The following is a 15,266-nucleotide window of genomic DNA, read 5'->3' as shown; positions in this document are numbered from 1 at the left end:
CATTAAGTGATGCATTGTCTTATTAGGTTGTTGTTGTTTTCGGTCGGTTCTAGGGTCATATGGATGAACCAGATTAGGAGATGGAAGGACTGGCTTGGCAGTGGAGCTTCCCTTTGTGTACTTATCGTCATGGTGTTCCTCTCAACTTACACAATAGGAGCCAGAAATATTCTAGGGGTCACCCCCAAAAGTTCAGTATGTTACAAGTCAGAGATTGGAAAGAATTTAGAATGTTCAAGTTTACTTCACTTCACCACCTGCAGAATAATGCACAGAGATTGGGGTGTTCATAAGGGTTTGCCTCAGAAATATGGAGGTTTGTGATAGTCACGCAGTACAAAACAAGGACACAGTTTTCCCCAAAGCTTCATTTATAAGTGATCTTTAAAAACACATCCGCTAACATGAAACAAAATCCACTCACAAAGTACTTGTTACGCTGCATAGCAAATTCCATTGACAACAACAGAAACTTGAATGACAAACTCCCTTTATAGGCCTGAATACACTCGCTGCATGGACAGATACACACACAGGGGTTAAACACAATATTTGACAGAAAACAACATCTATACAAATTCACACTGGATTAGTGTTGCAATGGACTGATATGTTCCATTGCTGAACAACGAATAAAACAAACCAAAGAAACCATGCCTGACGCTCTGGCCTTTTCTGGATAAAATGAAAACGTGATATGTCTAGAAGCATATCAAACTAGTAAAAAATCCAAAGTATGTATCTACAAACTGCTGTAGAAGACCACTTGACACACAAGCATCACCAGCTGTAAATTATAATTTAGTATGGAGTTGATAATCTGATTATACCAATATTTAAATAGAATTGCAACCTGTTGCTTTAGAAGTCATTGCATTTGTCCTAACGGCATCCATTCAAATTTCGCTCTGACTCCAAGATATTCAAGCATGATATTTAGATACTGACTCTTATGTAGTGTTCCAATACTTCGACAACATGCAGCACAAAAACAATACTCATAGGGTGAGACATTCCTGTTCACAGATGTACTTACTCTATACTACTTAGTGACTCATAGATAATGCAGATACCATAGTATACAGACACAAATTACCATGTATAGATTCTATGGAATCCCAGGAGTGTGTAGTCAAATACTTGCAATAACACTTCACAACATGCCCCATAGAGGGCACAACCAGGCTGTGGGTGGAGGGGTGGGTCCATGCAGAGACAGGGAGTATGGAAGCTTGGGGATCTCTTATGGCACTGGCACTATGTTTTCATTCATCGAACCGGCCCTCGAAGATACTCTCGAACGAGAACGGGACAAACTTAAATCCCTGTCCACAGTAGAACTTATTCTGGAACTCCACCCTAGAAGTAAAGAAGAGAGAAAAAAATCATTTGCAAAGTATAATTGTATTTAATACATCCCATATTTACAAAAAGAATACGCAAATACCCAAATTGACCATAACTTTCAGAGAAATGTGACAGTTAAATCCAGGTGGAATCCAGGTGATTTTCAAATGTAGGAATCCTTTCCCTATTAGAGCACATCTTAGGCTTTTTAACAAGCAGCATGTTCTGCCGTTATGAGCCCAGATGCTTGGCAGCAGCATCCATTCCAAATAGGCCTCTGTAGAAATGTTGGCCTTTTCAACCCCCTTGAGCCAGTACACCATCCAGTACATACTCAATACCTACTGGACTTATTGTTGCTTAATTTTGGTTAGGAAATTACAAGAGTTTGCCTTTTTCAGAGTTTGTAACTCTTTATGATAAAAATGATAAAAACAGAGCCTGAAAACAACATGCGACCTTATTGCTTAATCTCACCTTAATTGTAATTAAAGAAACATCATTAGGAGCTATAGTACACTTAATTTTGACTTGGGACCACAATAATGTCTAACCCAATTAACTGTTAAAAGAATACTGATGGCACTTTACTGTAACAAAATACTTATATGTTTTGTATTCTTTCAACTTGGAATCATGGACATTTGTACCATTCTATTCATCTTAGAATGTACAAAAGGGAAACCAATCCATGGATGTACTTTTCATGCACTTTGTGCTGAACATATTTCAAAGGGGATCAGCTTGAACTGCTAACAGAATGATTTGAAACACCCTTCAAACTCCTGGTCTGTTACGTGAACTGACGTAGTCAAGCAGAAGTAGGGAACATCTGAGAAACAGGCATGTATTTATCAAGAACACAGAGTGAACTCTCAGATTCTCGTTGACATTTGACAAGTAGAACAGGGAATCACGGGAAGTGCCGAGAAATGTCCCACCGCCTCGGCAAATATTTAGAAGCCAAGTTGAGAGAGGATGACATTTAACCAAGGGGAGAGGAGCTGGCGGAAAAATGGGAATCCTTTTGTTTGCTTTAATAAGCAGTCAAAGTGAGAAAAGACAAGAAACTGGCATAGGCTGTGCATTGCCAGCCTGATTTACTCTAAGACAGTGTTTTTCCTCAGAGGGAGAAAGCAAGAGAGAGGCAGAAAGAGATTATGGTTCAAGACATTCCCGTTTAATCACAGAAACCTTGTATATGGGCCACATGGGCATAACCCATTACCTTCTTACTTCTGTCCAAACACACACAGACTCAACACACAAACTATTTTCACTTATCTCTCTTTTTCTCTCCACTGATCTCATGTCAAACCCATGAGGTAAGGCTAGTCATTAGTACTTAATAGCAAAAACCAGACAAGGGGGATTAGAAAAAAATAAACAAGTCATTCTACTTGACATGCCAGAAGACCAAATAACAAGCTTTCTTTTCAGTTGTACCAATCCAGTTTGCTGTGACCCCCCCATTCCGTGACCCAGCCTGATTTAAACATGTACTAGCTCCTACTGCATTATTTAAAATCCTGACTCACTGACCCTACACATGCTCCTCTCCTACCCTGTCCTGTGTAGTTTCACATCACTAGGGAATTCCCTCTATCTTAAAAAAGGGATAGCCTCTTTACTGACTTTTTGCTTACATTGTGCAGATACTATGTTTCTGCCTATGACCTTTTAGAGAGGAGGAGCACAGAGGAAAATGATAAATGGAGTTTGACTTGAGGTGAGCAGACACAAATAGGACAGAGATGGACTACAGAAACTCTAAACTGAATCATCAGTCAGTTGTAACGTCCCCTCAGAGCCTTGCCCATCACATTCCATAGAGCCTAACTTAAATAACCCCTTTAGCAACCACATGGGGTTGTCTTTGAGTTCACACAAGCACTACAAAGCAGATCATGTGGGATCAGCAGTGAAGAAAGTAGTACTGGGTACAGATGTAGTCAGAAGGTATTTGGAGGGATCCAGAACCAGATATTGTTTTGAAATAGAAAACTATTTTCCGTATGTCAAAGGTATATCAACAAGCTGCCAAGAAGGTTTTTTTTTTCCTCACAGGAGAAGTAATGTGTTTGTGTGTGACTCACCAGTGCAGGCGGAGTGCGTGCAGGAAGGCTGACAGGCCCTCCATGATGAGCAGGATGCACACGGTAAGGGTGGCGAAAGCTGAAAAGATGATTGACAGGGCAAAGAACCCACCCCCGCTCCTGGAGGACAGACCGAGGTGCATTACCATGGTCCATAGAACTTCTGACAGCTCTGTGGAGGAACAAGAGAGACAGGGAGAGAAAAAGGAGGGTTAATCGTCAATCCAAGACTGCAGTGTATACGTATATATACCTATGAATATACGCTGTATTGTAAATGCTATGTGCGATGAGAAGGCTAATGTGCTTCTACTCACGTGCATGAGCCAGACTGAGGGCCCAGAGGCGCAGGTAGGAGGCCGTGTTTGAGATGCAGCCCAGGCAGTACTCTATGGTGTGAATGGCCTGGTGAACTGCAACATCTCCGAAATCAAACTGTGGAGAGAAGAGAAGCATTACAGAGCAAGGCCTGGTACAGCGGGTCATCACTATAGATGACTCTCTCATCCAGCAGAAAACAACTCATTATCACAACGTCAGAGATACAGCAAGAGTAAGCTATGTGTATTCAACATCCAATCTGTGTTGATTGACTGAACAGTAAGATCATTGTGTAAAAGTACTCTAGTAGATTTAAGGAAAGCCTAATTTATGGAGGTTGTCTAAAATAAGGGTTTCCCTACAAAGTAGTTCATCATAACATTCAACAGAAGTCAAAGTGTGTCGTTAGAGATTGATTATGTCTCATCTTAATGGATATTCCTAATAACAAACCACTCTTTTGACTTTCACTTGACCTTAGCGATAATCCGTCAAAACAACGAGTGTTTTCCTTTCTATGCAAGGTCACAACACGAGGCCTTGTTCGTGCGTTAAATGGTTCTTTAATTCCACAACTCTCTACTACCCCTTGAGTACGGTAGGCTTCTGTAGCAAACGAGATAAAGAACACAGGAATCAAATGCTCTGTGTCGCGCTTGTGCAGTTTAACTTGGCAGGGGCCCTGTTTCCTCTTTCCACCGTTCTCGTTTGTCCTTCGGCCCATGTACAGTACACGGAAAAGCCGGTGCTAACACTCATTGTTTCCCTATGACAATACCTTAAACATGAAACATGAAAACAACGGTAGTGCACATGCTGTAATGGCAAATGTGAAGGGGTTGAATTGGTCTGATGATACATTTCATCCAACATTCCGACATCCATGGGCCATGTAGTATTGCATACAGCAAACTTATAAGCCAATTTGAAACTTTCATACCAGGATGTTTGGATTTCAGTTGATGTAGTGAGTAGGCAATTCCCCCCAAAAATGGAACAACCAATTATATCAGTATAATGGCTGACAGTTTTGATTGTCTCAGATACTGTCTCATTGCACTGGATTTGAACAAGCCTAGTTCTTGACAGGACTCTGATAACAATAAATAAGGTAATTGACATGAGGGGTAACCACATGCACTTTTAGACACACACACATGCATACCCATGGCAGGACAGCTGTTGTTACTAACAAATTAACGAGCTGTCACAAAAAGTCTACTTTAGATATACACAGATCCATTTTGAAAAGTAAACACAGAGAAGCACAGAAGAGGACCACATCACAAACGGAGAGACAGAGTGGACAGCCACAAACCATGCTGGGATCACATTCCCCTGTCTTACCGGTTCCTCATCAGAATGCTTGAAAGTAATGAAATGTTAAATGTTAGTGGCGAGGTTTAGGACGTTATGCAGAAGTCATGTCGTGACAACCACTACATATCTCTCAAAGTCAAAAAAGTATATTATCACATCTTTGATTTAGTATCTAAACTTTCAGGGCAAATATTAAAGTTAGCACAATAACCTGTATAGCTAGGATTATTCATGTAATATTATGTGAGAGACCACAGTCCGCTGATGCAAAACATTTTTCTGAATTCCATTCCCTGCTGTAAGGACTGATGGTTCTCAGGCAACATCACCTCACTGTTTACGTTTCTGAAGTCAGGGAAATGGAAAATCTGTCTCTTATCTACTCCACTCCCCGCCTCCCCTCTACTGTGCCCACATTCTCCCCATCCCTGAGTTACACCCAGAAGAAAAAAACTTTTTATGAAACCGGTCTAACCCCCCAAAAATACGAAACTTAAGTGTCTTAACTAATAAAGCAAAACAGGTTTTTGAATGGGTCATGAACAAATCAATGTGTTTGTGATAATTATGTGTAAAGTTTTTACAGTCGAACACAGTAAAACTGAAATGTTTTAACTGACACTATTACAACTGAAGTTGTAGTCTGATGGGATGATGGGTATTCAGAATGATAGAGTAAGATGTTAAGGGTGAGTGTGAAAGATATCGTCAAGATAGTTTTTGTTTTGAGAGTTGCATGGGGTATTTTCTGAATGAGAAAAAAACAACAAAAATCTAAATCTGAATCGAAACAGGAGAACTTAGAGCAGGAAGGACGATCTTTTTAAATTGAAACAACATACTTCAGAGGCAAAACTGCACAAAAAACACAAACAATTGGATGATCCCTACAACAATTCTCGGCTCACCTCATCGCCTTCCTCCGAATGCTGGGAGAGTGCATCGTTGTCAATGATACCAGCCTCGTCCTCCGTGGGCCCGTTGCCCACCCGCACCCCTCCAAATTTTTGCGTGCCCTGTTGGGTGAGTCCAGTGGATGATGAGGACACGCCTGTTTGCTCTAAAGATTGCTCTAGATTCTCAGCAGGGGTTTCTTCCCTCTTCTGTGACTAGATACAAAAGCCACAAGAGCTGTGTCTAGCTTAAAGCACGCCTTGGGGTATACAGTGTTCATGTTTATGGCACCCAATAAGTAAAGGAAGTAGGATTTGGAGGTTTAAGAGGTACTTGTTAGGTGCCTTCCACTATGCCAAGCCAAAGTTAGCCAAATAAATATTGCATGTGTTTAGAATAGTTGTTTACTAGCAAGTAGTAAAATATGGTTGAAATTGGGTCAAAAAGGTTTTCCAAGGCATACTTTAAGCATAATTAGATGACAACACAACCAATCACATTACAGAATACAATGTACACTGAAATGAGTGGCAGAATAATGAAAGAAAAAAGGTTATAGGTTATACCAAGATCATAATAAGTCTTTAAAGGTCAGGTTGGATCAGACTGACATACCAGATGCGTTTTCCACAGGTGCTGGCGCCGTAGCACCAAAGTTTTCACAATCAGCATACAGGGAACACATGCAAGGGCAATCAGCACCAACAAAATCTGGATCCCCATCTACAGATTCAAACAAAAAGAGGTTAAGAGTGCATTGCAATGTGTAGCATTAACCACATATTTGTCATCCTGCCTTATGAACTCCTTTCCTTGTTTAATTTCCTTGGTGTCCACGGAGAAACAATAATCTAATTGTATTTTATATTGATGTTTTACCTTGTTTTATAATCTTAAATGTAGCACTTTGAGATTTGTTTTCAAATGAAAAATGCGTTAGAAATAAAATGTATTATTATTATTATTAAACAATAGCGGACGAAAATTACACGGGGGAAAGAGAACTGAGTTGGGCACCTATAGTCTTCAACAGTTTAGAATAACTTTCCAGTAAATCAAGGTATTTAACTATATAGTCATGTGTTCCAATAAACACTACGCTGCTCACCACAACCAGATTGCCTTTCCTGGTTTTTACATTAGCGAGAGGCCTAACCTTTAGCCACTCAACAGTAAAGAGCTGTGGACAGAAGGACCGATAGGAAAGACAGAAGGGAAGGAGCCACACCTGTCCTCTATAAAGAGGTTTGTTGGTTGTATCACCGTAGTTGAAGAGGCACATGTTGATGAAAGCGATGAGCAGACTGGGAGCGTCTTTGGAGGTAAAGGCGTCATAGGCAGTCCACTTGTATAAGACCAGGAGAATGAGGTAGCCAAAGAGGCTGGCCATGAAGACAATCTCAGGGATGAAGCCAAGGAAGATGTTAAGGGGTTTCTTGAAGTACCTTGAGAAAATCAAAAGGACAAGTGACTAAACTTCCGAACGCATCTCTTTTTGTCTTTGATAGCATGTAAGTTTTGGAAAATCCAAAGTGTGTGGAACTTACAGGTGGTTGAACAGACTAAGAGAGACTCCGAACAGCATGTGAATTACTCCCAGGATCACTGACATCTTCATCTTGAATGAGTTCAGGAAGGTCAGCTTGTTGGTGGCAATGTTCCAAATCTGAGGAGAAAAACAGCAACTTTAAAATTCAACTACTCCAAATGATTATAATTATCCCAAAATACACCCTTGTGAAACTGTCAAGACACACATTTGTATATTGCTTATGCCAAGGTTGTAAGGGAGTGGTACGTTTTAGTATGACTTACTGGGTCAATACCAAGAGGATAGGGACCGTTAAAGACACCTGGAACAGTTGGATTCAACTGTAACACTGCGTTGCCCTCAAGGGTTTCAAATCTAGACAGGATAAAGACATATACAGTATACCTTATGAATCATAAGCATCACATCTGTTAAGTGTAATTAATATAACTATTAGACAGAGCACGTTGGCATGTTGTTATTCATATTTAGAGTAGAATGCTGGGTTAGAAAATGTACAACAGTGCTGCTATAAAGTTGACATTGCGAAAAATGGTAAATGGCCTTTGGCTTTGACTTGAAGAATGAATGACTTACGTCCAGTTTCCTCCCTTGTTCCCGAACATGGGCCTGACACTCCAGCCAGAGCCAAACATGTTGAGGGATTTGGAAAAGCAGTCGTTGTAGATGACTCCAGTGTAGATGGAGAAGAGGCCCATCAGAAGGATGATATAGCGACCAGCAAACACCATGTTGAACATCTGCAGGAATAAGATGGCACAAATTGTAATATGTACTTTCGCCAAATTGATCAGAATAATCATTAAATCTGTTAAAATAATTCAATAGCCACAATTCAACATTTGATCCATCCAAGTTCAGTAAAAAACTGAAATTCATAGGTTTTGTTGGAACAGAGGTTCTGATCTTAAATTAAAAATTATTTTATATTAAATAAAACAGCAGAATCCAATTCCATCTGTTCCAAGTCAACAATTCTGAATGCACTGGATAAGGGTGCTATGGGGGTGGTAGGTTACCTCGTTGTCAATTTTCTGAGAGAGGATACGGCTCTCTCTGATGACCAAGTAAAGGGCAGCACAAGTCATCAGGGCTCCGTGGCCCATGTCACCAAACATGACCGCAAACAAGAAAGGGAAGGTGATGATGGTGTACGGGGCTGGAGGAAAGAAACCATGGTTACGTGTTGTGGCAAACCACAGAGGCCCAAGGCTGAGACGCACACGATTCAGGAGACTCGACACCAAAGGAGGGTGACAAGCACTGACATGCTTTTCATCAACGAGAAAGAAACACTTTTCAAACTAAAGTAAAGGATCTAGCTGGGAGCCTTACTCCACCCACGCCCAGTCAATAGGCTACTCAGATGACGCAACCTAGTCCGGCTCTACCTCTGTAGCAAGGCCTCGCTCCTCTGTCACGAGGCCTCGCTCCTCTGTCACGAGGCCTCGCTCCTCTGTGAGGCTGGTCGACTGTCATTATGGTTACACTGTTTACTTTCATATATCACCTGGGTTAATCTCCCGGTAGTTTCCAATTCCGTAGGCATCTACGATGTTCTGAAATCCTGAGGTGAACTTGTTGGTCTTGTTGAAGGTGGGCGGGGTCTGCTTGGTCTGCATCCTGTTGAGGATGGAGGGCACTGTAGAACCACTCCTCTCCTGTGAAACAGACCCGACCCTTAACGTGAGTAAAACTGCTTTGTGTTATCCTCAATGTATTTCTATTGATGTGCATCCACTTGTATGGTGATGACTGACAAACAAGTAATCCTTCACTTCACTCACACATCGATAAAAATATAACCCTATAGAGCCCGTATTGAAATGTCATTTATAGACTATCATGTTTCTTATTGTGTAGTAAAGAAAAGTCCAAAGGGATGATGGGCAAAATTGGTTGGTGAAAACTTTCCTGAAAGTCTGAGTTGTGAAAATAACAGAAATAGATTCAGGGCCAGCTTTTCAAACTAACACTGAACATATCCTTGTTTTTGGCTATGTACTAGCATTACTTCAGTGTTTACCTATTCCTATTATTTCTGCAAGCCTTAAGCTAGCGTCAGACGCTTGTACATAAAATGGCGTAAATCAACACCCTGCGTCATAGCTTGGATTGCAGCAGATTGCCAAAATTGGTATAACTGTTTAGGCATGGGAACATTATGTGAAGGAGTGCTGAGTGTGCCTGATAGGCTGTTGGCCAGTTTCAGTCATTCTTTTAAATTGGCAGGGGATGAAGAGATTCATGGGAACTGACATGGGACAGAAGTTGAGATTAGATTTATCTTGAGCTGGGATACCTGGGTATATGTCCAAAAAGCATCAAGAGAATGTAATATTCATTAAGAAGAATATAACGCTACTGCCATAACAAAGTTATTTTATTTAGTTATGGGCCAATCGCTTCACCAAAATAACACCAAACAATAACAGGAAGTGCTGTCTGAGGTTATTCTTTCCTTCCTGTGTTCAGGAAGACTTACCGTGCCTCTGCGTAGAGCAAACTGAATGGAATCCAGGTCGGAGACAGGGCACCACACCTCAGCAATCAGACACTTCTGGGTGACGTCAATGTTGCAGAGGTTAAGGGTGTGGTAGATGGCCTTCATCTTCCTGACCTTGATGAACCACACCCTCATGGTTTTGGAGGCTGCCTGCAGGACCCTCTGCCTGTGGTCCTCTGTTTGGTTCAGCACCTGCAGAGAGGGTGAGGCAGCATGATGGCTCAGTGGGCTGGAGAAGGGTTGTAAAGGGATGTATGCTGTGAACATGCATTTTGTAACTGTCTATCATCAACAAAAAACAATTTTTATATGTTTTTGTTCATAAGCATGAAATACTGTTTGTATCAACAGTATTTCCAACCACACAAAGCACCCCCTTTTAAAATAATGATGTGTGAAGGCAGAGAACTGTATTAAGCAAGGCAGTATGACGGGAACAATCGGCTCAGTTCCAAGAGCACCACCTCCCTAACTGGCAACAACAATACATACTTCAGATTAGTAAAAAATGATGGTCCCTCTTTCATCAATGGAGATAGGTTAGGGTGAATGCAATGAAATGCTATGAAACCCAGAAGCACATCATTCAACTACACTACTGTACAGTATGAATGTGCTGTTTTTGCCAAACATTAAAGAGAAAACAGGCCTAAAAAAGTCTCAATTAGAAATCAAATTTTTGCTCAAGTCCTATGTAGAGAAGGAAGACAGGGAGTGTTGTAATATAGATAACACAGAAAACACTGTTGTCCAGGAGGTACAGTACACACCATTTGGAGATCATCGATACGAGTGTTTACACCAGCTAACATCTCCTTTCTCTCCTGGGGCGTCTCAGGGCAGGGGTAGAGAGAGGCACGGAACCTGGAGCAAACAAATGACAACATCACGCATGTTATCGCACACTCTTATCTGGGAGCTATCATTAGCATCTACCCTTTCAGCTGGACTGAAAATGTTGTGTCTTGCAAAATGAGTGTAGTTGAACAGTGAACCATGTAGGAGAACGTGAGTGGACAAGTGGTGAAGGAGCTTAGTGAGGTGGGAAACAGAACCTGGAGCAAACAAATGACTTATCGTCCATGTACTGCATTCTCATTGGCCTTGATTGTTAATATGGACTCAAAAATATAATTATAAAATACATATTCCACACCCTTTCTAATTAATAAAATAACAAATAGTCCCAACAAAAAATATAATCTATCCAAACCATTACTAATTTAGTAATCAAGCTTGCCCTTTTTCTCACAAAACAACTCCCTGGAACGGTATCAATTGCACACAATCATATTCAGTAGTGTATGATCAATTTAATATAAAAGTAAAGGAGGTACAAGGTCAAATACCCTTCACAGATCTTCTTGACTCTGTTCTTCAACTGGTCACCTTGGAAGAAGATGATGAAGACAGACTTGTGCACCTGATCACCCTGTGAGACATGAAAGTTAAATGAGAAACTGCAATATGGACAACACAGGGACACTTGAACCTGACAAAAATAACGTATCATCTGGACTTTCACAGACCGTAGCGGGGTCCTCGAGGGGGTCTTCAATTTCTGCCTGACGTAAAAAGACATTTCCCCGACACACCCTCCACAGCATCCTCTCGAAGGTGGGGATCCTCTCACGGCTGATCACCCCGGCAACAAACCTGAAAAGCCAAGACCACTTATCAATGTTCCTGTCCATAATCAGCACATTTTGTCTGTTGAATTTCCCCACATTTTATTTCGGGCACTATCGACAATGTATGTAGTCTGTCTCTGTGTGTGTGTTTGTGTGTGTCCCAGTTCGATGAACAGTTATTCAAAAAAGACAATACAGATGCCATCATGCCAATCATTGACAATTTCCAGGCATGAAGTTAAGAAGGAAAGATTCCTATTGAGTGGTCTATTTTTTCAATGCTGTTATATTACATCCTCTATCTAACATGCCGGGTCATGGAAGCCAATGTGTGTTCACACGAACACCATTGTAAGCGATCAATACAGTTCTCTGTCAGACACTATGAACTCAATCAAAATTCCATTGTAGATCAATGAGGTGAAAAGGGCATTGACGACACAAGTTCAGTATGTACCTAGTTCTATAGCGTGTTGTTAGGGAACCATTTCTCCTCAGGAATTAATTCCTGAGTTCCTACCTATCTACAGTATGTTCATATGTGGTGAACAGTGCATGGCGTCGAGTGACTCACCCCAGTCTGAGAGGAGCCCCCCGCCCCCCCTCACTGCCCTCCATCAGGGAGGACGACTCCTCCAACAGATTGGGATCCTCCATCTGTTAAGATTGATTATCGTTTCAGTTTGATGAGTATACATGGTGAAACTCAAAACCGTAGTGGTAACGAAAATAAATGTGGGATCCGAGGGGCAGATAATGGTTAATGGGATAGGGAAAGATTGATCTAAACAGGGAGGCAAGGATGACAGTTAGAGATGGAAGAATAATTAGAGGAAGAGTGAAATAAGAGATTTTGGAGCAGGTGTGGTGTTTGGGAACAGAGGTGGTGTTTTACCTCATCAAAGAACTGCTGGGTTCGCCGCAGGATGTGTTTTAGCTCCGTCAGCTCCAGGAAGTTCTTCTTTAGAGCTTCCTGGTTGGTGTTGATCTCCTTCAGCTCGTTCTCCAGCTTCTCAAACGTGGCCTGTCAAACAAAAGGGAATGCCCACTGATAACCCTGTATTGGTAAGAGGAAGACTTCTATCATTTACCCTTACCTTACTGGTTTAGCAAGGGTGAGAAATCCCTGGGTGACTGCTACGTAAATATAGACATTTAAACTATTTTGTGAACTAGCAGAGACTAAAGTCCCAACTCTGAGTATGTTGCAGATACCTCTAGGTCAATCATGTCCCGTGGGAAAGGGACCTCAGGGTTTTCTCCAGTGTCCACAGTTGGAATGCTGGCCTTTTTGATCTCCTTCTCAACAAACCCTGCAGACATAACATCATTAAGCAGTGACAGTTGTGTTTGGAAAAACCCATGCTGTTAAAGCTGTGTGCTGTCTTTTGTTGTGGAATTGTATCTTTATTTTCATATACGTATATTTTAGCTGTATAATACATTGTGATATGTGTAACAAGTAGGACAGTATGTACTACGCAATGCTGAATCTATATCTTATCATAAGTGAACTTTAATTACTTACTCAGCTTCCTGTCCATCTCTTCACACCTCCGAACTTCATTCACAAACTTCCGTTGAAACACATTTACATCTGGATTGAGCTGAATAATAATTTAAAAAATAAGCGTTATCACAAATATACTGTATCAGAGTAAGGATGGAGGAATTTTAACAGATTAGCATTTCCATCTATGCTGTACTTACATCCCTGAACTGAACCATTCCCAGTTCCCCCAGCTCACTGACACAGCAATATGCTGCCTCAGACTGGAGGAAGAGCTGGGCCAGGGTCATCTCCTCACTCCTGAACAGTTCCCCCATTGTGACCTCACACTATTAGATCCAGTGAACGGTTAAAACTCTCACCAACACCTATTAGGAAACAAAATAGTTACATTATCATCAACAAATCATAATTTTTTTTAAATATTATGTACCAGTACAGTTGGCTTAGTTTAGACCGATAATGTCATTCGGGAGGAGTATGTGTGGCTGTATGATGGTCTAAACAAGGAAATAAGAGAAAACAGCAAGGCTCATTACAGCAATCATGTTTAAATAGTTTAACAAAAAATGTGGTGCCAAACGTTGTCTACACTACAGCCTATTAATATGAAACATAGACTATGACCTATACGGTATTAGGAATTAAGTAGGCCTATAGGACAAATAAAACCATTCCTATATTCACATAATATTGGCATATTCAGTTTGATAGTCCCCAATGACTGTAATACGTTATTTGGGACTGTAACCAATAACACGCGCTGTTTCGCAGAATCGTTCAGGCTAAAGTGCATGGCCTGTTGCTGCAATGTCCTTCGTTTCTCAAGGACGCCATGACGATGCTGGTGTAGCTGTACCATCTGGAATGGCTGAGTGGGCGGTGCAGAGCATCTCTCAGCGCTCTCTAATACAGAGCCTGCCTGCTAATAATACATACTGTAGACCCATATTTCCAGTCCTCACAAGCCTATATTTATTTTGTACACCATCAATATTTAAATGTGAGTGAACATTGAGTAGGCTAAATGTAAAATGATCGTGAATATGACTGCGGGAGAATAAAAGGCTTTTGAAATATCATGATAAATGACATTTCTTCGGTCGTATGCAACTGTAGGTGTTAACAGACAGGCTATGCATAATTCCACTGAAATATATTGTAGTATGTTTTTATTTCCAAAGAAAATAAATAGCCGATAGAAAAGACAGCTAAACCTTATTGTCGTATATTCGGCAATTGGAGGAATATTCGCAAGATATAGACCTAGGTAGCCTAACACATTTGATTAAAAAAATGCAGATAACGATTTGACACAATGTTAGATTCTAAATTAAATTAGACATTTTCAATTGAGTGTTTTGTGTCTTACCGTTGGAAGGCCTTCTATATCTCCCCAGGTCGGTCGAAGCCTTCCTCTCGTTCTTCCCACGAATGAATGTGATGTCACGCAAATCTGTCGTGTTCGTGGGGAGGAGGAGGATGCTGCGTGATGGGGAGTAGTGAGTACCAGCTTAACCATGGCTCTCTCTGCTTATCACAGAGCAAAGCGTACGTATATCTGTAAATGTTTTTAGGAATAACTGAAAAAACATAACCTACAGCATAAAGGTCTCACGTTACTCGTCTTATGTCAGATTTATTGAATGCTGATAGTATGTGTTGGGATGTTATTATTGCAATAAATATAATCATAATTCATTTTCTAATGGTCAAAACATTGCAAATTCTAGTCTTTCAGAAAGTCGCTTTTGACCTGTCTTACTTGCAGTGGGTCTTCAAAAGCAATATACTGTACAGGCCTATTAATGAAAATGTTAAGAATGTTTTCATAAAGATGTTATGATATTATTAGACGAATTGATCAATGCTTTTACTGGATTGATAATATGCAAAGAAGAGGAAGAATAATTTGAGAAATGGGGTCAGTGGAGACAGGTGACCAAATTCCCTGGACCCTGTTCTTGTTGGAGTCATAAACCCTAGCTGAGAGCTTTATTCAAGACCCAAATATTGACATAAATGAAACATAGTTTACTGAAAACTTTTTCCCTACCTCATCTCAGTATTTTATGAGATTTGTTTTACA

The 15,266-nt window shown here is 40.7% G+C and overlaps 1 protein-coding gene across 1 annotated transcript; it reads right to left on the bottom strand.

The window, feature by feature from the left end:
• Positions 1-363: 363 nt before the first annotated feature.
• LOC136950023 (V-type proton ATPase 116 kDa subunit a 1-like) lies at positions 364-14,599 on the bottom strand. Its single transcript, XM_067244109.1, has 22 exons — positions 14,550-14,599; positions 13,378-13,545; positions 13,196-13,274; positions 12,883-12,980; positions 12,563-12,691; positions 12,242-12,324; positions 11,566-11,692; positions 11,386-11,468; positions 10,807-10,900; positions 10,016-10,228; positions 9,041-9,191; positions 8,550-8,689; positions 8,107-8,270; positions 7,794-7,884; positions 7,526-7,644; positions 7,207-7,423; positions 6,594-6,701; positions 5,993-6,193; positions 5,112-5,129; positions 3,761-3,878; positions 3,444-3,615; positions 364-1,359 (listed from the first exon to the last, which is right to left on the bottom strand). Exons 2-22 carry the CDS (start codon positions 13,492-13,494, stop codon positions 1,266-1,268), a joined length of 2,616 nt encoding a protein of 871 aa, XP_067100210.1. The 5' UTR covers positions 13,495-13,545; positions 14,550-14,599; the 3' UTR covers positions 364-1,265.
• Between the last annotated feature and the right edge of the window lie 667 nt (positions 14,600-15,266).

Source organism: Osmerus mordax, chromosome 10, assembly GCF_038355195.1.
Source record: "Osmerus mordax isolate fOsmMor3 chromosome 10, fOsmMor3.pri, whole genome shotgun sequence".
Lineage (NCBI taxonomy): Eukaryota > Metazoa > Chordata > Actinopteri > Osmeriformes > Osmeridae > Osmerus > Osmerus mordax.
This window is presented reverse-complemented; position numbering and strand designations above follow the sequence as displayed.

Bases quoted from the DNA above. Each gene is read 5' to 3' on its own strand.
- LOC136950023 (XM_067244109.1), bottom strand. From the start codon at position 13,494: ATGGGGGAACTGTTCAGGAGTGAGGAGATGACCCTGGCCCAGCTCTTC. The intron at 7,645-7,793 runs GTAAGTCATACT...TTTTCTCCTCAG, and splicing joins ATCCTCTTGGTATTGACCCA to ATTTGGAACATTGCCACCAA. The intron at 3,616-3,760 runs GTGAGTAGAAGC...GTTCCTCCACAG, and splicing joins CCTCAGTCTGGCTCATGCAC to AGCTGTCAGAAGTTCTATGG.